The following is a 27,387-nucleotide window of genomic DNA, read 5'->3' on the forward strand; positions in this document are numbered from 1 at the left end:
TGGCTTTGCTGAACACTCATGTGCTATACAGAGCTTCAGGACGGACTGGATCCTTCCTTAAAATCCAGGAAGAGATCATCAGAGCCCTTCTGTTTCCAGACAGTGCTCCACCTCACCTTCCCAAACCAAATGCAGTAAGCCGGCTGCATGAGATGCATTTTCCGCATGTCCTCCCAAGTACCCCCACCCAACGAGCCCCCCAAAGAAAATGTTGTGTCTGTAGAAAGCGCGGATATAGGCGTGACACCCGCTATTTTTGTCCCTCCTGTCCTAACAATCCTGGTCTTTGCATTGGTGAATATTTTGAAAGCTACCATACACTAGTTGTGTATTAGCGTAGGGTACAGCATTGCACAGTCTAGGCATACTTTCACTGAGATCTCCCAAGATACCATCGCATTTTGAGAGACCCAAACCTGGAACCGGACTGTTACAGTTACAGTTACAAATAAAAGTGTAAAAAATAAAAAAAAACACAAAAAAATATAAAATAAAAAAAACAATAGTTGTTGTTTTATTGTTCTCTCTCTCTCTCTAGTCTCTCTCTATTGTTCTGCTCTTCTTTACTGTATTCTATTCTGCAATGTTTTATTGTGTTTTATTGTTAACCATTTTTTTGTTTTCAGGTACGCCATTCAGCTGCAGCCCGGATTTATTTATCTTGACAGCAACATCGTTTGCTCCCACAATACATAAAGTCGTGACTCCAGCGCTGTCGGAGGTGATTTCACGACCACAGTTAAAAAAAAGAGCATATATTCCGAAGCATGGGGGCAGCAGGGGTAGAGGAGCGATTTGCTCCTAACTTTTGGGGCAGATGCCCCCATGCTTCGGCATATATATATTTGAGGCACAGGTTGTGTTAAAAAATGTTTTATTTTTTACTATTTTTTTTGTATTTGCTTTGCAGGTATGCTATGTCTTACTGTTATACTGTAATGTTAATTTGTTTTATTGTTAACCATCATTTGCTTAGCAGGTACGCCATTCTGCTGCAGCGTGGATTTATTTATCTTGACAGCAACAGCGTTTGTTTCCACGATACATAAAGCCATGACTCCAGCGCTGTAGGAGGTGATTTCACCACCACAGTTAAAAACAAAATGGTCCATCATTAGAAGTGGGTGGATGAAGATAGGTATTCTAATGGTGGGCATACCCACCAATCAATCTCTTTTTTTCATGCAGCCCACAGGCTGCATGAAAAAAAAAAGATTACAATACATGCCCAACAAGGACCAGCAACGTACTGGTATGTTGCTGGACTTTAAGTGGTTTTACCAGAATGATGCCTGCGGGTTTAGGTATCATCTTGGTATCATTCTTTTCAGCCAGCGGTCGGCTTTCATGTAAAAGCAATCCTAGCAGCTAATTAGCCTCTAGACTGCTTTTAAAAGCAGTGGGAGAGAATGACCCCCTCCTACCGTCTTCCATGGTTTTCTCTGGCTCTCCTGTCCCAACAGGGAACATAAGAATGCAGCAGGTGGTTCCGCCATCTGACCATAGAGCCGATCAGAGACAAGAATGGCTCCAATCATCTCTATGGCCTAAGAAACCGGAAGCTACGAGCATTTCATGACTTAGATTTCGCCGGATATAAACAGCACCATTGGGAAATTGGGAAAGCATTTTATCACATGGTGTGTTCAGATGCTTTGAGGGCAGAGGAGAGATCTAGGGTCTAATGGACCCCAATTTAAAAAAAAAAGAGTACCTGTCACTACCTATTGCTATCATAGGGGATATTTACATTCCCTGAGATAATAAAAATGATAAAAAAAATATATATAAATGAAAGGAACAGTTTAAAAATAAAATAAAATAGCAAAATAAATAATTTAAAAAAAAAAAAGCACCCCTGTCCCCCCCCTGCTCTCGCGCAAAGGCGACCGCAAGCGTTGGTCTGGCGTCATATGTAAACAGCAATTGCACCATGCATGTGAGGTATCACCACGAACGTCAGATCGAAGACAGTAATTTTAGCAGTAGACCTCCTTCGTAAATCTAAAGTGGTAACCTGTAAAGGCGTTTAAAGGCTTTTAAAAATGTATGTAGTTTGTTGCCGCTGCACGTTTGTGTGCAATTTTAAAGCATGTTGTGTTTGGTATCCATGTACTCGGCCTAAGATCATCTTTTTTATTTAATCAAACATTTGGGCAATATAGTGTGTTTTAGTGCATTAAAATAAAAAAAGTGTGTTTTTTCCCAAAAAAATGCGTTTGAAAAATCGCTGCGCTAATACTGTGTGAAAAAAAAATGAAACACCCACCATTTTAATCTGTAGGGCCTTTGCTTTAAAATATATATATAATGTTTGGGGGTTCAAAGTAATTTTATTGCAAAAAAAAATAATTTTTTCATATAAACAAAAAGTGTCAGTAGGGCTTTGTCTTCAAGTTGTTAGAAGAGTTGGTGATGTGTGACATAAGCTTCTAAATGTTGTGCATAAAATGCCAGGACAGTTCAAAACCCCCCAAATGACCCCATTTTGGAAAGTAGACACCCCAAGCTATTTGCTGAGAGGCATGTCGAGTCCATGGAATATTTTATATTTTGACACAAGTTTTGAGGAAAATTACAATTTTTTTTTTTTTTGCAATAAGTCACTAAATGATATATTGCTCAAACATGCCATGGGCATATGTGAAATTACACCCCAAAGTACATTCTGTTGCTTCTGCTGAGTATGGGGATACCACATGCGTGAGAGTTTTTGGGAGCCTATCCGCATACGGGACCCTGAAAACCAAGCATTCAGGCTTTCTAAGGGTGTAAATTTTTGATTTCACTCCTCACTGCCTATCACAGTTTCGGAGGCCATGGAATGCCCAAATGGCACAACCCCCCCCCCATGACCCCATTTTGGAAAGTAGACACCCCAAGCTATTTGCTGAGAGGTATGGTGAGTATTTTGCAGTTCTTGCTTTTTGTCACAAAGTTTTGAAAATTGAAAAAAGAAAAAAAATATTTTTTTCTTTTCTTTCTTCATTTTAAAACAAATGAGAGCTGCAAAATGCCTCTCAGCAAATAGCTTGGGGTGTCTACTTTCCAAAATGGGGTCATTTGGAGGGGGGGGGGGTTGTGCCATCTTGGCATTGTATGGCCTTCAAAACTGTGATAGGTAGTGAGGAGTGAAATAAAAAAATTAAGCCCTTAGAAAGCCTGAAGGCGGTGCTTGGTTTTCGGGGTCCCGTACGCGGCTAGGCTCCCAAAAACTCTCACGCATGTGGTATCCCCGTACTCAGTAGAAGCAACAGAATGTATTTTGGGGTGTAATTTCACATATGCCCATGGCATGTTTGAGCAATATATCATTTAGTGACTTATTGCAAAAAAAAAAAAAAAAAAATTGTCTTTTTCCCCAAAACTTGTGTCAAAATATAAAATATTCCATGGACTCGACATGCCTCTCAGCAAATAGCTTGGGGTGTCTACTTTCCAAAATGGGGTCATTTGGGGGGTTTTGAACTGTCCTGGCATTTTATGCACAACATTTAGAAGCTTATGTCACACATCACCAAAAAATTTAAGCCCTTAGAAATCCTGAAGGTGGTGATTGGTTTTCGGGGCCCCGTACGTGGCTAGTCTCCCAAAAAGTCCCACACATGTTTAATCCCCATACTCAGGAGAAGCAGCAAAATTTATTTTAGGGTGTAATTCCACATATGCCAATGTCATTTAGTGACAACTTTTTGTAAAAAAAAAAAAATTTAATTTTTTTGTTGTTGTCATTGTTCAATCACTTGGGACAAAAAAATAAAATATTCAATGGGCTCAACATGCCTCTTAGCAATTTCCTTAGGGTGTCTACTTTCCAAAATGGAGTAATTTGGGGGGGGTTGTACTGCCCTGCCATTTTAGCACCTCAAGAAATGAGATAGGCAGTCATAAACTAAAAGCTGCATAAATTCCAGAAAATGTACCCTAGTTTGTAGACGCTATAACTTTTGCACAAACCAATAAATATAGGCTTATTGACATTTTTTCCAAAGACATGTGGCTGAATACATTTTGGCCTAAATGTATGACTAAAATTGAGTTTATTGGATTTGTCTTATAACAAAAAGTAGAAAATATCATTTTTTTTTTAATGTTTGGTCTTTTTTCTGTTTATATCACAAAAAATAAAGAAAACAGAGGCAATCAAATACCATCAAAAGAAAGCTCTATTTGTGGGGAAAAAAGGACGCAAATTTCATTTGGGTACAACATTGCATGACCACGCAATTACCAGTTAAAGCAGCGCAGTGCCAAATTGTAAAAAGTCATCTGGTCTTTGACCAGCCAAATGGTCAGAGGCTGAAGTGGTTAAAAGACTACACGGGCAAGTCTAATGCCCTGTACACACGGTTGGATTTTCCGACGGAAAATGTGTGATAGGACCTTGTTGTCGGAAATTCCGACCGTGTGTGGGCTCCATCACACATTTTCCATCGGAATTTCCGACACACAAAGTTTGAGAGCTTGCTATAAAATCTTCCGACAACAAAATCCGTTGTCAGAAATTCCGATCGTGTGTACACAAATCCGACGCACAAAGTGCCACGCATGCTCAGAATAAATTAAGAGACGAAAGCTATTGGCTACTGCCCCGTTTATAGTCCCGACGTACGTGTTTTATGTCACCGCGTTTAGAACGATCGGATTTTCCGACAACTTTGTGTGACCTTGTGTATGCAAGACAAGTTTGAGCCAACATCCGTCGGAAAAAATGCATGGATTTTGTTGTCGGAATGTCCGATCAATGTCCGACCGTGTGTACAGGGTATAAAAGTCCTATTAAAATCAAAAGGAAAATGTCCACAATCAAAATGATGTTAAATGGTGTTCTATAAAATATTTAATTTTGTGTGAGGTCATATTTTGAAAAAAAAAATGTTGAAATAAGTGATTTAACCAAAAAGCAAAAGAAAGTCTAGAAACATGACTCAGAATGTGTGCATTATACAGGTGTCTACTGCTCAATGTGCATACCTTTACGTAAACATGACTATTAATCATTATAAATATGTGTGAATTTGAACTGACTTAAAAAAATCCATGTTAAACAAGAAGTATGGCCAAAGCTTTTTTGGTTATACTTCTCCCATGGATCACATAAGTACAGTTCATTCTGAACTCCTGTGACCCATTGTAGGCCGACAGTGACTTTACAGTCAAGATCCACCAACATTTTCCCCTCTCTCCCTCCCCTTACTATTGTCTCTTTTAAATCATTACACTACAATATTGTTTTTTCATATTTTTTACAGTTATGTTTATTGCATCTGCTCCTGAGGAACTGGAACCTACTCCGCGAAATGCGTTGAGCCTATAGGATGCAATACATTTTATTTTAATCATGTGTTTGCTTCTATATATAAAATTGTGCCTATCATGTACCAACTATGTCTCCATAGGCGATGTTTAAAAATGTATACAGGTTACCAGTTTTGAGTTGCAGAGGAGGTCTTTTGCTAGCTTTATTGCTCTCGCTCTAACAATCGTGGTGATACCTCACATGTGTGGTTTGAACATATGTGTGGTTTGAACACTGTTTACATATGTGGACGCGACTTTCGTATGCGTTTGCTTCTGCGCGCGAGCACGGAGGGACGGAACGCTTTAAATTTTATATTTTTAATTTTTTAATTTTACACTGTCTCTTTAAAAAAAAAATGGATCACTTTTTATTCCTCTTACAAGGAATGTTAACATCCCTTATAATAGAAAAAAAGCATGACATGACCTCTTTAATGTGAGATCTGGAGTCAAAAAGACCTCAGATCTCACATTTACACTTAAAAGTAATAAAAATATTTTTCAATAAAAAAAAAAATTGTCCCTTTTAAGGCCATTGGGCGGAAGTGACATTTGACATTGCTCCAGTTCTCCAAGGGCATAGGGTCGAGTGGGGGCCATCATGCCCTCACTCGACTTCCTGCCCATCAGGCCACAGGACCGGATTGTCTCCACCATTTCCAATGGCTCCTGTAAGTGGCGAAGACACCCGGGACGCTGAGGGAGGGGGGTGCACCTCTCCTGCCACCCATAAAAGTGATCTTGTGGCAAACCCACTGCGGAGACCACTTTTATCTTATAGAGGACCGCCCACTATGGAGAAAAATACCAGGGTTATGGCAGGTATCTGCTGGCATAACAATGTTATTTAATGTCAAAATACCGACGTATATCCACAGTGGGTGGTTGGGAAGTGGTAACCTATATCAACATGTCATTATGTGTTATTATCCAATCCTATTATTGATTAATGCATTTTTATTACATGTATGTATTGCTGTAATCATGTGTTTTTTGTTACCTGTTGATGAAGCTTTTTAACAAAAACTGCTCTTAACATTAGTATATTTCTTTCACACTGCATTATGAATCTACCTGTGTATATATACTTTTGCGCATCTCATTTAAAGTCCCAAACTCCTCTTCTTCTTATACATTAATAGAGATGGAGGCACAGAGCACAATTTTGCCCTTTTCATTACCTGATCCCTCTCACTCTCCCCATTCCATTTTTAGGGCCCAATACAAGCCTCCAATCAGTGACAAACTTCTCTACAGACATTTTCTACACCAGCTTGGATACCACTTCCGTCATTTTTCTTCCACCTGAGCTAGTAAGCCTCAGAGTCACCTCTAAAATCTCTGCAAAAAGACCATGCATGTGCAGTATGTCTTTTCCTCCCAGTTCAGTAAAAAAGATGGACAGACCATCTACTCTAGCATAAGTTGCAGCCCATTGAAGACCTACTATAAAGATCTATAGTAGTCACAAAATATATGATAGGGAGGCAATGTGGGGTTCTAATTGTAAGGATTTTTATCTATTTTTACTAAATACATTTATGTTGTTCAGTAGAAACAAAACAAATCCTTACAGTTGCCCTTTCTTTATATGCAATGCTGTCATGGGAACAGAGAACACCAGGAATATAACCTTAAAGGGACTTTTACCTCTGGTCTACTGGGCATTCGTATAACAGGAGGATTGCCTAAACTGACTGAGCCAGTATACTACCAGTTGTCCTGGTCATCGTTTACTCACTGTGTCCAAGATTACTACCTACCTTTTGGTAACTGGCAGATAATTATCTTATAGATTAAGTCTAGGAGATCCCTGAAGTGTTATCCTCCATAGTTCCTCTGAATTTCTACCACCATTGAGGACACTATTCTCTGTTCACCTTTACTTTCTTTACTTGTGATTTAATAATTCGCCTTAACTCCTGAAGAAGCGTGCCTTTTACACGCAACATGTAGAGCAGAGCTGAGTTTTTTTATGACACACTACCTCGTCAAAATTCTATAATTCCCAAGAGTGATCAGTTTGGTCCTCCGAATTTTTGGATTGTATTGTGCATGTAGGTGGTGCGTTATTCATGCTCATAGGCATTTTTTGTGAATGATATATGAGATTTTATGTAATTGTCTTGATTTTATTTAATTTTGTAATAAATATTAATTGTTTTAATAATTTTTTTATACGATTGTGTTATGCCTAAAAAGTTCATCATCCAAAAACTACAATTATCTTAAAAATCCTTACCTTCACTTGTTTCTAAATTGCATTCAATTCTTCCTGCCTTGCATTTGCTGAAATACAATGTGGCATGTTTATTCATTTTTATACAATATTTTTACATTAAATACTTGTATACATATTATTCATTACAGATTTTCTAAACATAGATTCAAAGAAGGGGGATTTTATATCATTTCAATAGCAGATATCTCACCATGGTGTTTTATCTATTTCAATCTCTTTGTGTGCTGGTATTACACCATAACGATGTTGGCAATCACAGTCTTCTTTAGGGACACAAATATTTTCACTATTTAAATATTGGCCTTCTTCACATGTACACATTTCCATCACAAGGCCTTGGTTATCACAAATATGAGATGTTGAAGCACAAGATGGGAAACAGGACAATGTGGTAAAATGAAGGACCTGATTGTTCATGCATTCTTTTTCTGTAAAAGTGCAAACATTAAGCATGGTAAGAAAATTGTAAATTCTGTATAGAACTGTATTATTTTGCTGTATGATATGCCTATGTATTGCACACTGCACTGATTCTGCACATGGCACTAATAATTTTTTTATTACATGTTGCATTCTTTCATGTCCTGATTAGAATTTGGCCTGTCTATGTTACACCTCTTGTTACCATAAAAGTACAACTGTAATATTAATTATTAATATGATACCTATGTAATTTTGTGTATAGAAAACTTCAACTGCGTCAAATAAACAGAACAGTTATTCGGAAAGATGCTAAATGTATTTTTTGTGTCTGTTCCCTACTGCAGTAGTTATTAATTAGGAACCACTAATCAATATGAGGATAGGAGATGCCTATCTATAACATTTCTGGGACAGTTGGCGAGCTTTGCCCAGAAGGGGATTTACAGGAGACCCTGAGAATCCAAAACAAGAAGCTTGAGATTATCTGGGAATTTCTGATAATTACCTGGCTGAGGTAAGCCCTTTGCTTACATTTGAGTTATAAAACTTCCTTGATCAGTAAGGCATTTTCGAGCCAAAGGGTACCTTTTTACTCCCCTTAATTAAAACTGTATTATGGCAGTTATATGTTATGTCATCACTGTCTACTGTCCATTGGAGCGTTATAGATAGGAAAAGGAAGAATAGTGCTGTTAACAGGTTATATGAAGCACACATATGCTGAAATAGTAGTTTAGAGGCCTGAGTGTATAGGCACAAGTAGAGAAGTGAAAAAGACTGGCCAGTCATTATGGGCATTAAATTAAGTAAGTGAATGAACGGTAAGAGACCTTCAAAAATGCCCAGCACAAGAGGAGCGCTAGAGAATATATGAACCGAAGGTGCGGTTCCGCCTATACCAAGCCCCTAGATAAATCGTTAAAGTGGACAGGGATGGGTAACTGGGTTACCAAGTCTACAGGGACTAAAAATCATGCAGATTAAACAACTAGAGAAACAGCTATCTATTTGAGCAGGATGGATCAAGGGTCACAGACAAATTAACACTATACAATAATGGAAATTTTGATGTTAAGTTGTGGGATGACTTTAAGGTTAGGCACTACAACTAGTAAAATATAAAACATGAGAAAAAGCCAAAACAGAGACATGAGAGTCAAACTGTACAGGAATTACATAATTGTTGGCCCTGACCCAAACAGAATACTTTATATGTGGTCAGAGAGGGAAGAAGGGATGAGCATTATGGCTGTCTGTCTGATCATAGAAGCTAAAGTAAGTTGAGGATGGGATTACAGTACATGGGATTCAAGGGATATCAGAGAACTATATATGGAGACAAGAATTTAGGGAGGTAAAGCAGGGAAATTTTGAAGAGAGTTAAAAGAAAGTGAGAACAATATGATATGTGTTGTGTGAAAATAGGAAAAATGTAAGCGATTTCAGAGAGATAATGCGTGTATGTGCGTGAATGGTTATGCTGTTGCTCTTAGTCCTACATCTTATGTGTGTCCTGTTAGCTCTGTGGAGACATGACCCCCTCCCCTTTCTCTTTCTTGTGATAAGAATGTGCTGGATAAAACACGCATGATAAACACTGGCAAGAACATTCATACTCATTTCTTTTTTTTTTAGACAAAACTGGGTTAATTAATCTGATAACAATGTGATCACAATTATTTTGAATCTGTTTTCCAAACATGGTAAAATTAAGGTTACATAAGGTTACAAAATAACACAAATAAAATATCCTTTGATAGTGGAAACAGTGCATTTAAAAAAAGGAAATGAGGTAAAATGTTCTCTCTACGGAGATATATCTGCATATTTGCACTTAGGGTGTGATATTGAAATTATCACTCGAGTATTAATTTCTGATATGATATGTAACATTTTTAATGAAATAGATATATTTTAATTGGTTTAGACAACCTTAGGTTGTAAATTAAATATAGGTTATTGGGAAAATTTGTAATATGGGGTTACTTTAGATTTAGATGAAGTTGTTAATTATAATACAGCTGCCATAATACTTAAAAAAGCCAAAATGAATGGGATACATAAAATCTAACGGTCTGATAAAAACTTGATGTGCAGTCTATGATGAGAGAGTAATAAATAAAATTAAAATATAACAGACCCATCACACCAAGTCCACACTCCCTCTTAGGATAGATGCCACCTGCAGCCAGCTGTTTTAGGCTCCATGTACAGAAGCAGCTCCTAAACTTGAGTTTTGGAGCTTTTGGTGTTTTTTTTTTTGCCTAAGCTCCTATACTCAACTTCATAAAAGCCTATGAGGGAGATTTACTAAAACTGGTGCTCACAGAATCTTTTGCAGCTGTGCATAGTAACCAACAGCTTCCAGGTTTTATTGTTAAAGCTTAATTGAACAAGCAAAGTTAGAAGCTGATTGGCTACCATGCACAGCTGCACCAGATCCTGAGTGCTCCAGTTTTAGTAAATCTTCCCCTATGTGTCAATGTACACAAAGGCTTTTAGGATCGTTTAGGAGCTGCTGCTGTTAACCTCCCCTAACCTCTCTCTCCTGAACGCCAAAGAATCAAATTCAGGGTAGGAAGGTTTTGAGCGACAGCCGCAAAAAGCACAAAATCGCTGTAAAATTGTGGCACGATTTTGTGTTTTCCCGTGGCCAGCAGTCAAAGTAGTTCAAATGTACATGAAGCGTTATGGTTTTTGATCTGGCTGATGAGTTCTCTGTTTTTGCACATAGATTGTTGGTACTTTTTGTTTTTATTTACAGGTATTTTTATTTTTGAAATCCAAAGCAGAATGTGTGTATTGTGAAATAATGTGTCCATAGGTGTGCACCTCAAAGTGTGTGTATGTGTGTATATATAAATATATATATATATATATATATATATATATATATATATATATATATACACACAGTATCTCACAAAAGTGAGTACACCCCTCACATTTTTGTAAATATTTTATTATATCTTTTCATGTGACAACAGAAATGCCACTTGCTACAATGTAAAGTAATGAGTGTACAGCTTGTATAACAATGTAAATTTTCTGTCCCCTCAAAATAACTCAACACACAGCCATTAATGGCTAAACCGCTGGCAACAAAAGTGAGTACACCCCTAAATAAAAATGTCCAAATAGGGCCCAAAGTGTCAATATTTTGTGTGGCCACCATTATTTTCCAGCACTGCCTTAACCCTCTTGGGCATGGAGTTCACCAGAACTTCATAGGTTTCCACTGGAGTCCTCTTCCACTTCTTCATGACGACATCACGGACCTGGGGGATGTTAGAGACCTTGAGCTCCTCCACCTTCCATTTAAGGATGCTCCACAGATGCTCAATAGGGTTTAGGTCTGGAGACATGCTTGGCCAGTCCATCACCTTTACCCTCAGCTTCTTTAGCAAGGCAGTGGTCATCTTGGAGGTGTGTTTGGGGTTGTTATCATGTTGGAATACTGCCCTCAGTCTCCAAAGGGAGGAGATCATGCTCTGCTTCAGTATGTCTCATCAGACCATAGGACATGGTTCCAGTAATCCATGTCCTTAGTTTGCTTGTCTTCAGCAAACTGTTCTTGGGCTTTCTTGTGTATCATCTTTAGAAGAGGCTTCCTTCTGGGATGACAGCCATGCACACTAACTTGATACAGTGTGTGGTGTATGGTCTGAGCACTGACAGGCTGACCCCCCACCCCTTCAACCTCTGCATTAATGTTGGCAGCACTCATACGTCTTTTTCCCAAAGACAGCCTCGGGATATGATGCTGAGCACGTGCAACTCAACTTCTTTGGTCGACCATGGCGAGGCCTGTTCTGAGTGGAACCTGTCCTGTTAAACCGCTGTATGGTCTTGGCCACCATGCTGCAGCTCAGTTTCAGGGTCTTGGCAATCTTCTTATAGCCTAGGCCATCTTTATGTAGAGCAACAATTCTTTTTTTTTCAGATCCTCAGAGCGTTCTTTGCCATGAGGTGCCATGTTGAACTTCCAGTGACCAGTATGAGAGAGTGAGAGTGATAACACCAAATTTAACAAACCTGAGACCTTGTAACATTAATGAGTCACATGACACTGGGGAGGGAAAATGGCTAATTGGGCCCAATTTGGACATTTTCACTTAGGGGTGTACTCACTTTTGTTGCCAGTGGTTTAGACATTAATGTCTGTGTGCTGAGTTATTTTGAGGGGAGAGCAAATTTACAATGTTATACAAGCTGTACACTTACTACTTTACATTGTAGCAAAGTGTCATTTCTTCAGTGCTGCCACATGAAAGATATAATAAAATATTTACAAAAATGTAAGGGGTGTACTCACTTTTGTGAGATACTGTATAGTATATGGGTCATATTACAGTTAATAAACTGTTTTATTTGATAGGTATTGTGTCAGTTTTCATCCGAGAACATATCTGTTCTGTCCACATATTTACAAATGTGGCACCTACCACAGGGGTACATACCCCTTAGTGGTGGTAAATCCGTGAGCCAATTGTGTGGAGTGAATTTGGTAAATTCTGATTTCACTAATTCGTCTGACAAATTTTTAGCCCTTTTGGCTACCATAAATGGTTTAGAGCTGACTATTTCAGCCAGCTGGGGGAGGATGAGTCAATACAGGCCACTGTTTGGCAAGAATGGCTCGAACATTCTCCCACTGGGAGCCAAAAGAGGTAACAATTCTCACTGGATCCAGGGGGATATTTTTGTTGTCATCCTGCCTTTTTTTGGGGGTTAACAGTTCCTCCTGTTTTTTCTGAGAAGCTTGTTTCTTAGAATGTCTCAAAGTGTTTCTGAATGTTCAGTTACCAGTGGATAACCCAGGGAACAGAGCAGTGTTCTCCCTCAATGCTGCCAAAGCTTTTGACAGCGTTGAGTGGAAATACCTATGGGCGGTTTTGCTGAAATTCCAGCTGGGACGCTCCTTTATTTCCTGTGTTAAACTACTCTATGCAGCGCCTACAGTGAGAATTTGAATCAATGGCACCCTTTCAGACATTTTCGCTCTTTATAGGGGAACTAGACAAGGGTGCCCTCTCTTACTCTTTGCCCTAGCACTGGAGCCGCTGTTGGCTAGAGTGAGGGCTTCTCCGGATATAGTGGGGTTTCATAGGGGAAACAGGGAGGATAAACTTTCCCTATACGCAGACGAAACTTTGACCTCTTTTCGAAGTCGAATTTTCAGCTTTCACATACAGTCCATGTTTTCTTAGGATGTACTGCACATTCTTCACATGTGTTCTATGAAGCTCTAAGGTAGCTGAAAATATGAGGATATCATCAAGGTAAGTCATAACAAAGTTGTCTAGATATTCCCTGAAAATTTTGTTAACTAAGTGCTGAAACGTGGCTGGGGCTTTGCAAAGTCTGAATGGCATTACCAAATATGCAAAATGTTCAAACCATGTTCTGAATGCTGTTTTCCACTCGTCCGCCTATCAGATGTGGACGAGATTGTAGGCCCACGTAGATCTAGCTTGGTAAAAATCTGGGCTGTACGGAACCTTTGAAAGAGTTCGGGGACAAGAGGAAGTGGGTAGAGATTCTTAATAGTGATTTTATTAAGCTCCCTGTAGTCCACACATGGTCTTAGTGTATTGTCTTTTTTCTCAACAAACTTTTTCGGCACCAGCAGGAGAGGGGGGATGAACCCTTTTTCCAAGTTCTCATCAATGTATTGCCGCAGTGTTTCAAGCTCCATCTCAGAGAGGAGAAATATGCAGCCAAAAGGGATCTCAGCCCCAGGGAGCAGCTCAATTGATCAATCATGTAGCCGGTGAGCTGGAAGAGCAACGGCCCTCTATTTATCAAAGACATCCAGGAACTCCTGGTAAGCTGGTGGTACATTCTGGCTGTTGCTGGGTACTAGTTGGATTGTTAGACAATTAGTAGAGTCTCTGAATTCGGGAACAAAGCAGTGCTGCTGACATATAGAAGAGATGAAGAAAACTTCTTTCTTGAACCAATTGATCTGAGTATTATGTGCCTGCAACCAAGCGATTCCCAAGATGACCGGAAACATAGGTGAACACAGGACATCAAAGCGTATGAACTCCTGATGGCCAGAGTGAGTTGATACAAGGAGAGGTGCCTTTTGTGATGAAGGGATATACTAAGTTTCTTTGCCAGGGTCAAGTCCAGGAAACAGCTGCATGCCCCAGAGTCAACTATTGCCAGAAGCTGGACTTTCATGTTCCACCACCTGTAATGAGACAGGAAGAATAAGGTGATATTGAGAAGTCCCTGAGACCTGGAAGTATACTGGAGTGTACGAAGATGGCTTACTGGGTCTTATGGGGAAATTATGTAGGAAATGTCAGTTTCCTCCACAATAGAGGCAGAGATTAGCTTGCCGATGATGAAGTCTCTCATCAGGGGTCAGTGCTGAACGGACCAAGCTGATTTGCATAGGTTTAACTTCAGGTGTTGGTGAAGTGGAAGGCACAGATACTGATGGAACAGGAACGTTAGGCAGCATCCAGGCGGCTCTGAATTTTTAAGTTCGCTCAGACCATCATTCCGTAGGCGTCTATCAAGCTGTATAGCTGATTGAATGAGACCTTCAAGTGTAGCGGGGGTCTCAACTCTGGCCAACCCATCCTTGAGGGATTCAGATAGTCCCAGCTGGTATTGGTATCTCAGAGCTGCCTCATTCTATCCCATGTCTGCAGACCACTTGCGGAAGTCCACTGTGTAGTCCTCCACTGGGTGCTGTCCCTGCTGTAGTGCATGCAGAGCAGCTTCAGCAGTGGCTACACGCTGGGGATCTTCATATAATTGTGCCATGGCTTCAAAAAATGCGTCTACAGAGTTAATGACTGGACTGTGTTGCTTCAATAAACCGTGGGCCCACATCTGAGGTTCATCTGATCATAGTGAGATGATGAACCCTACTTTTACAGTCTCAATGGAACAATTCCGTGGTTGCAGGGCCAGGTACAGCAGGCAGGCATTCTTGAAGAATCTGAACTTTTTCCTAGTTCCCGGAGAATTGTTTAGGAGTTGGTACCAGTGGTTCTGGAGGCGGGACTACCACAGTATGAGTAGTGGTGGTTCTTTCTTGGGCAGGTGCAGCAGAGGTGAAGCTGACGGAAGATGGGCCTTAGTCTGCAGAAGCAGGTGTCACCGTCAGATGTTGCAGTCGACCTTCCAACTGAAATTAGTCTTTGGACTGCTTGGGTGAGAGCAGTGACCTGTTGGCACAAAGCCTCCAGTGGAGAAGCACCTCCGTCGGCCTCTGACAGAATGGCTAGATTATACTGTCACGTTCCAGGTGTGAGGACGAGGTGCTAAGAGGGCTTCCATTGTGGCTGAGTGCAGAGCACCCCTGAAAGTGGTACAGGGAATGCAGTGCCAAAGAAGCACGGTTTGCCAGTTATTGAAGTTTGATGAGCTGATCACCGAAGAATAGCTGGAACAGGCAGGATGCATTGTAAGGCAGATGTGCTTGGGTGGTGCCAGATGTATGTGACAGTGGAGCAAACCAGGAACAGAATCAGGAGCCAGGCCAGGGGTCATACACAGCAAATCAGTCCAAGGTAGGTTCAGATAGCAGAACTGGAACAAGCCGGGGTCTTACACGGTGAGATTGGTAATAGTAGAGTCGTGAGCCAAGCCAGGGTCAAACACGATGGAGCGGACAAGAGCAGAGCAAGAGTGCAAGCCAAGAGATGAGGGTAAGCAGGTCACAACAAGCCAGGTCGGTATCATGAGGTCCAAAAATCAGGATACACAAAATCACAAGGAAATACGGGGGAGCTGACGATAATCCAGCAATTTGCAGGTGTCAGTAGCAGGTTTAAATAGGCCAGAGGCTATCAGCATCTGTCACATTGTGTGCGTGCATCTGTGTACGCCTGTTAACAGCATCACGCATCTCCATACACGCAAGATTGCCAGTTCTTCAGCCATTTTCCTGGCAGTTGGTCACCAAGCTGTATCCTTATCTACTTTTCATAATACTCTGCTGATAATAATACAACATTGCCCCCTTACCACTCTTTTTGATGACAAGGTTGGTACCTCTTTCAATTTCCTGAGGGCCCGACACTCTTCTGGGTCAAGATTATTCCTTCCACCTATCTGCCAATTCAGCTTACTTAAATCATCTCGTACCAAATCCAAAAAAAAAACATACATCTGTTCTTCCAAATAGGGGGCATTTTGGTGAACTTTATTAGGAGGTTGGTATCTCTTTTCCTGGAGCTTGATGTAATAGGAGGTGGCATATCTTCCTCGTCACTTTCTGTTATCAACGAGGTAAGTATTTGAAGGGCCTGCCTGTCTTGGGCATCCATAGGGGTATTTTCAGTGTGGTTCGACATAGATCTCTGGTGGATCTGCCTCAGGTAAACCTTTCTTATAAATACGGCAACATCCTTATATACCTCAAATTGGTTCATTGAACCAGTCGGTGAAAAGGATAGTCCTTTCTGAAGTAATCTTCTATGTCTATCTGGTAAACTAAGTCAGAAAGGTTAATGATGGTATTTACATTGGGCTGGGTTTTGATGGGTGTACCCACATTTAGTCCTCGCAGAACCACATTTACTTCCTCCGCTGGCTTTGTGTGTTTGTTTTGGTCACCTCTCCTTTGTTTTCCCCTCCCTTGTACTTTTCTCTTCCTCCTCCTGTAGTTTTTAGAATTCCCTTTATCTGAGCTGTCACCTCTTGCGGTGAATGCTCTTCCTCTAAAAAACCCACTGATCTATCGGTTTCTTCTTCACTCTCTGATGTATTTTGTGCCCCTCTAGATGTAGACCGTGACCACTTCCGACCCCTTTTTGAGCCACTTCGCCCTCTCGTAATAAAGCCTTTCATTGTGTAGAACTACACAACAGTCCCATGATCTGTGATCTGTCATCGGCCATGTCCGGTGGACAAGACAGGTGACAGATCGGGACTGAGCACGGCCTGATTCTGGGAGGACACCATATGATGGTCTTCCAGAACAACAAACAGTGCTCCCAGCCATAATTTTAAAATAGGCTGGGTGGGAAGGGGGTTGATCCCCCCAGGGGACCAAGGGCATATAGCACTTGCTCCCATTCTAAATGGTGGATCAGTTGTGAAATAAAAGCACCTCATCTGCTGGCTGTAGCTCCACCCCATTGTGAAGCCTGATTTATGGGTGTTTCTGGTGGGGGGTGGAGCTAAATTCAGTCATGGCTATTCCCTCTCTCTAAGCTGACTGTTCTTTTTAATCATATGAGTGAACAATCAACACTGAATTTTCATTCATAATAACAAAAGATAATTCAGCACTGCACATCTGTGTAATCTGTGTGTAATAATGTGCTGGGGCTATGCATATTTACAAGTAGCTTATTTACAGATTTACGGATAGATTTTATTATTGTGAATTAACAGGCACAGCTGATTGCTCACTCATAACAGTAAAATATGACTCAGCTTTTCTAATCTAGTAGATGGATCAAACAGTGCCACAGTGCTGAGAGATCTTTTTTATGAATACAAAATCAGCACTGTTGTAACTGGTGCCAAGTGTGACACAGTCCTGCAGTGCTAATGCCGCGTACACACGAGCGGAATGTCTGTCAGAAAAAGTTCGATGGGAGCTTTGCATCGTATATTCCGTCTGTGTGTATGCCCCATCGGACTTTTTCCATCAAAAATTCAGACGGACTTAGATAGAGAACATGTTTTAAATTTTTCCGAGTGAACAAATTACTATCGGGAAAACCCGCTCGTCTGTATGCTGTTCCAAGTACGAGATGGAAGCTATTGGCTACTGGCTATTGAACTTCCTTTTTCTAGTCCCATCGTACGTGTTGTACGTCACCTTGTTCTGGACGGTCGGACTTTGGTGTGACCGTGTGTATGCAACAAGACAGCTTGAGCGGGATTTTGTCGGAACTTCGTCGGAAAAACCTTCAGAGTTTATTCCGACGGCAAAACCGGTCGTGTGTACAGGGCATAACTGTTCATTCATAGTAGTAAAAGATCATCAGGACTGTAGGATCCATCTGTCAGAGCTGTATAATCTTTTGTGAATAGCAGCACTGGTCTCCAGAGAGGCCCGTGATGCCAGAGATCAGTGTAGTCTTCTTTCTAGCAGTGTAGTCAAACAGTGGGGAGTAAACTGTCCAACCCTACTGTTTATCAAAACCAGTATGGATCTGAAAAGGACCAAGTGCTACATGCACTTGGTCCCCTTATGCCGCGTACACACGACCGGACTTTCCGGCAGAAAAGGTCAGACAGAATCATTCCATCGGATATTTCGATCGTGCGTGGGTCTCATCGGACTTTTACTTTTGAAAATTCTGACGGACCTAGAAATAGAAATTTTAAATCTTTCCGACGGACTCAACTCCTATCGGGAAAACCGTTCGTCTGTATGCTATTCCAAAGGACCAAAAACGACGCAAGAGCAGATATTGGCTACTGGCTATTGACCCTCCTTTTTCTAGTCCTGTCGTACGTCATCGCGTTCTAAACGATCGGACTTTGGTGTGATTGTGTGTAGGCAAGTCCATTTCAGCAGAAACTCCGTCGGAACTCCGTCGGCAAAACCGTCAGAGTTTATTCCGATGGAAAAACCGGTCGTGTGTACGCAGCATAAGGGAGTAAATAAAGTGAAACCTGTCCTGGAAAGTTACCTGTCCCAGAACTGTACTATGTTATTTTTTAGGCAGGGACCCAAAATGGTAATACTTGCTTCTTTCACCCTTTTAATACAGCCTAGAATTTTTTCCCCTTTATTTTATTGTGGCATGGAATATTGTCATAAGTAAGGTCAAATCTTGTGCTAAACCAACTTAACCCACTTTCTATACACTAAACTATATTATTATAAACTCATTTTCTGAGTGTGTAAGCCCTTGTACACATTACTTATTGTTATTTAAAATAGCGTTTTTGTACTCAAGATCCTGTCCGCAAAACACTGGAAACTAGAGTGCACACGAATGAGAAGCAGTTAAAGTTAGACGCCCCCGGTTGCACAGACTATACCAATTCATAGCAAGAAAGTGTCAGATGATTTTTTTAAACAAAATCTATAGCTTAATGGCTTTTATTTTCATGTATATACAGTTATTGCATTGTTTTTCTTTGTCTTATAGTGATGATTGTCTGAATCAGTCCCCTAAGGAAGCCCATTGTCGGGATACCGTATATTGTACCATCACCATGTCATCTACAATATGATATATTGACAATCTGCTAACCTCCACCCCTTTTTTATGTATGAAAAAACCTTTTAACTTTTTATAAATAAAATTTGTTATATTTTAATTGATTCTTGATACTATTCAAGATCTAAGCACTGCCAAAAATCCAGTTCAAAACTTCCCATTTATAAATATCTTATTCAGGGATGTTGGTGCTTATGTTAACGCTGTTGCTAGCCCACGCTATCCATGTTCTCATTTATATTCCTGTATCTTCATCCATGGTCGTAACCTGTGGCTAATAACCAAAAGAATTGACAAACTGTAAAAATTAAGTTTGGATTGATGGACTTAATTTTTATGACAGGATGAAGGGTGTGGCTGTCAGATCCATTTAAGACTGGCCATACAGCAAGCAAATTTCATTTAACTTTTCCTCCAATTTTTCTTCAACAATGTTCGCTGTTTCCTTACAGCAGGTTTCCCTGCTGTCAGAATACAATGATTACTGCTGCTGGCTATAACTGGCACCAGTAATCATACAAAAAAACTGACAGGCTGGTTTTACTGAAGTAAAGCTATCGATTGACTCCAGTACAACCAGCCTGTCAGTTTTTTCCCCCGATAGATTGACTTCAGTACATCCAGCCTGCCTATAGATGGATCAAATTTTGGCTGGTTCCTGCTGAACTGGCCAAATCTCAATCCATTTTGGCCAGCTTAAAGCGGACCTTCACTCTCCCAAGCTTTGGCCTGCCCCCCCATCTTCCAGAGTTCATATAGACAAAGGATGCCAATGCCCCGTAGCTTCCTGGTATGAATGACGTGCAGTCCCATTCAGTAAGGTGGAGAGAGCCTAGCAAGTCTACACCCAGTAAAAGCCGGCACCTTGCAGGAGAAAACATGATGGCACTGGACCCATGCAGCAGCTTCAGAGAAGAGATCGCAGCACCTCAATGCTAGATCCACTGGCTAGGTGAGTATCCTTACCGTGCAGAATACAGTACCAGATAAGCAGGGGGAAACAAATATTAAGGAGAGGGAAAAGTTCCTCTTTAAGAGTAGAGCCTGTCATCCCAAGACGTGCCAGTTAAGGTGATTTGAGCATCTTATGCTATTGTCGGCAAGAGCTTTACCAAGCATGAATGCTTGACTCAAGATAAAAGAGTGCTCTGGTATGCTTTTCAAACCTGCTCAAGTGATAATTTATGTAACTGTTGATCACATTGTTTCTACAAAGGGGAGAAGAACACTATCAGTGTCTCTAAGTGTAAAAGCATTGTAACAGTTTAACACAAAAGAATAGAGGTACTCACAAAAGGATTAAAAACAGCGCTTTCTGTATACCCATGGGCAGCCCAGCTCTCTGCGCATCTCCTGATGTCTGGTCGGCGGCTGATGAAGGTGGTATCCCACATTGGCTGCCTGGTGTCAGCTTGGAGAACGCTGGAGGCTTGAGAGATGAGATGGCGTCACTTCTGGGTTAGGAGCAGGGGATGTAGCTTCACGTTTGAAGCATGTGTGCTCCTTCTTCAGGGTTCCTTTATTCCTTTGTATAAACATTTTATCATGCTTTTACACTTAGAAGTGCTGTGTTCCTCTACCCTTTGTGCCTGCTGAGTTTCCTTCTAGCTCTTTCACACTGACTGCCTATGAGCACTGAAGTATGGATTACAGCCCATAGGCTTACCTAAGAACTTTATGCATGATCTTAATTTACTGACTTTGTTTAAGCCTTAACTTGAGCTTTTTAGAGGCTCTCTCAGAGACTTTGGCCTCAATCCTTATCCCCCCAGACCTCATCTATAGTGTAAATACCACCTCCCCACCCCCACGGGGCTGCACACCGCGACCGCATACATTGTGTACATGTCAGGGCTGGGCTCAGCCCTTCCTACTCAAAGCTGGCCACTCAGCTGTTGGCTAATTGCCAGCTCCTTTCTCTCCTCAGTGACTCACCTGTTGATGATATCCTGCTCATCAGTCCTGTCTACTTAAGCTGTCCAGCCCAGATGATCTCTGCCTTCGCCTTGGTCACATCTCTAGAGACGCTCTCCTTTGTTCCTGTTAAAGACTTGCTTGACTGACATTCCTTCTGGCTGCAGATCCTGTTTGCTGTTCTACTATGCTCATCTCTGGCTCCCTGACATTTTGGCTTGTCTGAATATCCATTCCGGTTCCTGAACTCTGGCGATGTTTTGACTACATTTACCCTGCTTACCTTTTTATTATTATTACTATTATTAAACAAGTGTGATTTAACTGTACTTCTGTCTCAGTCTGATTCATGGTTTCTGACAGCATTTTATTTCGTGTACACACCACCCCACTGACAACCAGCCATTACTGTTGTTTTCCACATAGTCGGGGCCATTTTGGGCTGATTGTATGATTGTACCACACTTCAGGGTTTCCCTTCCTCTCTGTGCACCGAGCCTCCCACCATTTTTGTTCACATTGTTTCTACTACTGTCATAGACATAGGATCTCACCCAATGCAGTCCAAACAGTACATTTGCTGCCAGCACACTCTGTGTGGTTACATGTAAACAGTAAATTCCAGGACAGGATTTCTTAAGATACTGATGGTATTATGGCGTAAAGTATTGTTTATAGACAGTCTCTGATTAGTAGTTAGCACCCAAGCATTTTTTGCAGATCTTATATTTTTATCCATTATAATGAATACATATATAAAACACAGAAAGTACTACAAATTCATTATTTCACTGATTACACCTGTATCTGATCTGTGAAGAGAGGAGAGAATCATGTGACCGATCAGACTCTCCGCCATTCACAGATCATGTTCCCGGCAGGGTAATCAATGAAATAACTTTTCTAAATGGAGGAAAGAGCAGGAGTGGTGTGTTTATATCTGATCATCTTTAGTGCAACTGAGCCTGGAAACCAGAAACTGTTAACCCCCACAATGCCAGAGGTTCAGCAGCAGGAAGAGGACAAGTCAGCCCTGCAGTAAAGATTTTCAAGGCCAATGTCAGGGTCAGTATTTTTTGGACAGGATTATTTTTTTGTAATTAGTATTATGCCCCGTACACACGGTCGGACTTTGTTCGGACATTCCGACAACAAAATCCTAGGATTTTTTCCGACGGATGTTGGCTCAAACTTGTTTTGCGTACACACGGTCGCACAAAGTTGTCGGAATTTCCGATCGCCAACAATGCGGTGACGTCAAGCACGTACGACGAGACTAGAAAAGGCCAGTTCAGAACCAAGCGCGGCACCCTTTGGGCTCCTTTTGCTAATCTCGTGTTAGTAAAAGTTTGGTGAGAGATGATTCGCGCTTTTTCAGACTTGTTTTCAGATCGTTTTCTGCAGTTCAGTTTGTGCTTGTGGGTTTGTATCTGCTCTTCAGTGTGTGCAAGCAAGTTCCGCGTGACTTTAAGTCATTGTGTTCTTGTTCGTTCGTTACTGTTTTTCAGGTCGCTCTTCACAGGCCTTGCTGTTCTTCAGTGCGTTCTGTTACTTCATTCTGAGCAGCCGACCGTTTTCTAGCCATGTTGCGTATACGTACTCCTCGTAGAGTTCGTGCTGTGCGGGGGCTTGGTGTTGGGGTCCTGACCTTGACACAAGTCCAGTCCATGAACAGGGTGGGGAGGAGTTCATGGACCAAGAATTGGTTGCTTCAGCGTGACCAGTTCTCTCATATGCCTTTGCTCCGTGAGATCCGTGAGAATAATCCTGATGATTTCAGGAACTTTCTCAGGATGACGGACCCCGTGTTTCACCGTCTGCTGGCTTCACTGACCTCTCATATTAGCAGGCAGGATACGTGCATGAGGCAAGCCATCACTCCGGAGCAGAGGCTCATCGCTACCCTGCGGTACTTGGCGACAGGGAGAAGTCTGCAGGACTTGAAGTTCTCAACAGGCATCTCCCCCCGGGCTCTGGGGATCATCATCCCAGAGACCTGTTCTGCCATCATCCAGGTCCTGCAGAAGGAGTATATGAAGGTAAGATTTTTATCCTTTAATATCACATTTGATTGTATTAAATGATTGATAATATATTGTATTTCTTTCCTCATTCCCTAATTACCATGATTGTAATATGCTGTGAATGTCCCCTTTGTCCTCATGTATGCTGGATTTGTATGTAATTAATTTTTTAGGTCCTTCATACAGATTGGCCTTCAATAACCTCCCCAGCATGCTCTTCTGCCCTATATTCACCTCATGTAGTCACTTAACAATGTACTTTGTCAGCTCCATAGTAGTGCTTTACCCCAAACACCCCTAAAATGTTTTTAAATGTGATTTGTGCTTTAAATTCAGGCAGAGTGCCAGAGGCTTTTTTTGTGGTGTCCCTAAATCATTTTTAGTAACCCTCCCTCCCCCCAACTGCTAAGTCAGCTGATCCCAATTCTCTATCTATCCTCAATCATCTATCTGCTGACTTTGCCAAACCCATACACACTATACACATCTCTTTTGTGCTCAGATTTATGGATGAATTACCCAAAGCATGTAGTGCAAGGGCCTGCCTGTATACTTTCAAATGGTACTGTTTAAACTTTTTATTTCCTATTATTATCTTGACAGGTAATAGCAGAATGTTCAAATGTCCTCAAATGTGTACAGTGTGTATTTAGATCCTTGTATTATGACACTTCTTACCTGTCCAGTGGGCTGCCAATAACTAAGGAGGGGCTGTTCCAAGTAATATCCTGTATTTAGGCATTCATCTCTCAATGAAGTGGAGAGGGTTACCTGTCCAAGATTTCCCCACCACCCATAATGTTAGAAATGGCCCATGAGAGGGGGGGGGGATATGATAGGTGTACCTTATACTTTGGTGTTGTTAAATTCCCCTTAATAAATGCTATCTGGAGGTTGGCCAAGAATGTTTGTGTCCAATCTGCTTGCCATGTTTATGTGCAAAAATATTAATTTATTTTTGTTTTCCTCAACAATTTCCTTCCACGCCACAGGAATGGCAGACTGTGGCCTCCCACTTTGCCCAGCAGTGGGACTTTCCTAACTGCGGAGGGGCAATTGATGGCAAACACGTCCACATCGTCCCACCACCCAACTCGGGGTCATACTATTTCAACTATAAGGGGCTCAATAGTATTGTGATGTTGGCGGTGGTGTCGGCTAATTACGACTTCTTGTATGTGGACGTGGGGAAGAATGGCCGGATGTCCGATGGTGGAGTCATCGCCAAGACGGAGTTCTAAAGGCATCTCCAGAATGGCAGCTTGGACTTGCCACCTCCAGAGGACAATGTGGAAGGACTCCCATTCGTCTTCGTTGCTGATGAAGCGTTTGCGCTGGGGGACCATCTTATGTGGCCATTCCCTATGAGGACCCTCACCCCGGAGCAGAGGGTTTTTAATTACCGGCTGGCCAGAGCCAGAAGAGTGGTGGAGAACACATTTGGAATCCTGGCCAGCCGGTTCCGCCTATTTCTGACACCCATCCATATGGTGGAGTATAAACTAAATCATATAATCCTGGCGTGCTGTATTCTCCATAACTTTTTACGCAAACATTCGGCCAACTATGCTGGCTCAGTTGGGCCTGAGGCCGGAATGATCCATGAAACAACATTGACAGCGCTTGAAAGTGGCCGTCCTGGCTTGCCCTCCCTGAGTGCCCGTGATGTCCGGTTACGATACCTGGAGTTCTTTGCGGGTAGGGGGGTCATCAATATGCCAGCAAATTTGTGAAGCCTTTATCAAATAAAAAAGCAAAAAAAAAGAAAATCTTTGTGGACATTTACTGCTTGTGTTTGTTTTAGCTGACCCTGACAGAAATGTGTTGAGTCCAGAAAATGGTGTGATTGTGTAACCTTATACAAAGCACTGTTGGGTGTTATTTACTAAAGGCAAAGACACTTTGCACTACAAGTGCACTAAAACTGCACTTGTAGTGCAAAGAGGATTTGCCCTTAGGAAATAACCCCCATTTTCACAGAAAACAGCAATTACATCACCAACAAAGTGCTTTAGCATTGACACAATAATCCACACATTCTTGCTTAACAATCTCTTTAATACCTGCACAATCACATGTGCATTTAGAAAAGGTTTTTCTAACAAACCAACATGTTTGTTGTATAACAATTTTTGGGGTAGCATTATAAAACAGATAAATGTCCATTTAAGATAAAACAGGCATGTGTAAAACCAACAAGAAAGACACAAATCTTGAACTTACAAAGTTCACATTTGGTAGAACTTGAAGGCAATATCAGACATGAGTATTTAGGAACTGCGTTTGATATTGCGTTCAGACGGGGTGAAGTCACCCCAGGAAAAGCCAAATTTGGAAGATGCACACAAATTTCACAATGTCAACATGTGCTAGCTGCCATCATGGGGGATCAAGGGACTTGTTTTGGGGGAGAAACCCCTTCCTCTCAGCTACTTTATTATTGAGGAAGGGGTTGCACCCCCAAAAGGCGTCCATTGATCTCCCGTGATGGCAGATAGCACATGTTGGCACACTGTGTGCATCTTCCAAATTAGGCTTTTCTACAAATCTTTCAAACATTTTGAACATTGGAGCACACAAAAAAACAAAGGGATTGGGAGGGGTTTTAAACTCGCCCCAAAACATCAATGATGTTTTTATTTTTTTGAATAACATCATTGATGTTTTTCTTAAGGTTTTCCAATTCTAAATTACACCCCATGATCTCCCTGATCAGGATCTGGGCACTTTCTGATGTGAAAGGATCTGGATCCACAACATCACGATCACCTAAAAAGAGAGAAACCCAAAAAAAAAGATATCAAAAATATGCCGGCATACATCTCTTACCTGAGCCTGTGGTTGCAGACACTCACCTGTTGTGGTGACAATTTCCACCACATCTTCTTCCTCCTGCTCTTCTTGGGTTGGGGGTATTTCCCCTTCTTCCAGAGGTGGGGGGTCTCTGGTCTCCTCGGATGAGGGGTGTCCTCCGAGTCTTTTCTCCCCTATGTCAAACAAAAATGCTATACTTAGCACACAGTGATTTGATGGCAGAACTATAAATATAAAACATTGCTTGGAAGTGGGGTACAATTGTCTATTTTGGCAGAGTTCCAAAATGTTGCATTTTCAGTGTCCTTTGTCAAGCTTCAATACTTTACCTGTTTGGTACAAGCTTCACAGATGTAGCCCCCCCTATAGTATACACTGGAGCACCTGTGTGGCCCCCTAATAAAAATGGTGTTCTTGTGTCCCACACTAGTGCTCCAGTGTCCAGATGTGAAAACTGCTGCTGAGTGTCCTCTCCTTACACAGAATCTAGTTTGCATTTCATTCTAGTAACAAAGCCATCTACACAACCAAAATAGTTTCTGACACGTAGGGCGTAAAAATTGTGGCCAAATGCATATGGCCTAAACAATGGTGTTTTATAGGCCGAAAGAAAAATGTTTGATACGAACGAATAATGTACCCATGAACATGAAATTTGCCATTTAAAAATGTAGACTTGTAAGAAAAGCACATGGAGCAGCACGAACGTAAGAAACATAAAGAATAGGAACACAGGACAACTACTTACTTTTTTGCAGCACTCTCCGGATCTTTCTGTACTGCTCATGTTCTCGTAATTTCAGGTCCGACCACCGATCCTTAGCTAAACTTTCGATCGTCGTACCCCGAAATGCCGATGCAGACTCTTGACCACTTTCGCCATGATCTTGGCCTTTCTGACATTGGGGTTGGGGTAAGGTCCATACTTCCCCTCATAGTCAGCCCTCTTCAGGATGTCCACCATCTCCAACATCTCCCCAAAGGACATATTTGAGGCCTTAAATCTCCTTCTGGATCCAGACGTTTCAGGCTCCGGGCTTTCCTCCTCCTCCTCCTCGTTGCTATAATTAGCACGCACCTGCTGTGTATCCGCCATGTGCTCTTCCCCCACTGCGCAGAACGAAAAGGGGCAGGGAATAGACTAGAAAGAACGTCAGGGGCGGGCGGAGTTACACGTATGCGCAGTATGTATAAAGCGTAACATGCGTGCGTATTACGTACGATCTGTGAGCGGAGGAAGGAGCATCGAAAGCGCCGATCGTGATAACGAAGGTAAGATCTAAACTTGGGCCTATACTGCTTCGAAATTGAAGCCTATATTGTAACAAGATTAGGAGAGTTTGGCCTGACCTTGTGTTGTCTTGTGTTGTCTTGTGTTGTGTCTTGCAGAGAAAATGGATGGGTTCAACGGCCACAACTTCCTCCCCCTGTTCATAGACAAATACAGGGAGCTGCCCTGTCTGTGGCAGGTGAGACATCCTCATTACAACAATAAACAAAAGAGGCAGGCAGC

The 27,387-nt window shown here is 41.5% G+C and overlaps 1 protein-coding gene across 1 annotated transcript in view; it reads right to left on the reverse strand.

The window, feature by feature from the left end:
* The window catches only part of LOC141133942 (mucin-19-like), a 253,631-nt gene that overhangs the window by 100,498 nt on the left and 125,746 nt on the right, over nucleotides 1–27,387 (reverse strand). Inside the window, exons 17-18 of the mRNA XM_073623553.1 lie at nucleotides 7,734–7,971; nucleotides 7,544–7,590 (exon numbers count right to left, since the gene is read on the reverse strand). Coding sequence (XP_073479654.1) covers nucleotides 7,544–7,590; nucleotides 7,734–7,971 — 285 coding nt within the window. The remainder of the gene's footprint in view (nucleotides 1–7,543; nucleotides 7,591–7,733; nucleotides 7,972–27,387) is intronic.

This window comes from Aquarana catesbeiana, linkage group LG03 (assembly GCF_042186555.1).
Source record: "Aquarana catesbeiana isolate 2022-GZ linkage group LG03, ASM4218655v1, whole genome shotgun sequence".
NCBI classification, from domain to species: Eukaryota; Metazoa; Chordata; class Amphibia; order Anura; family Ranidae; genus Aquarana; species Aquarana catesbeiana.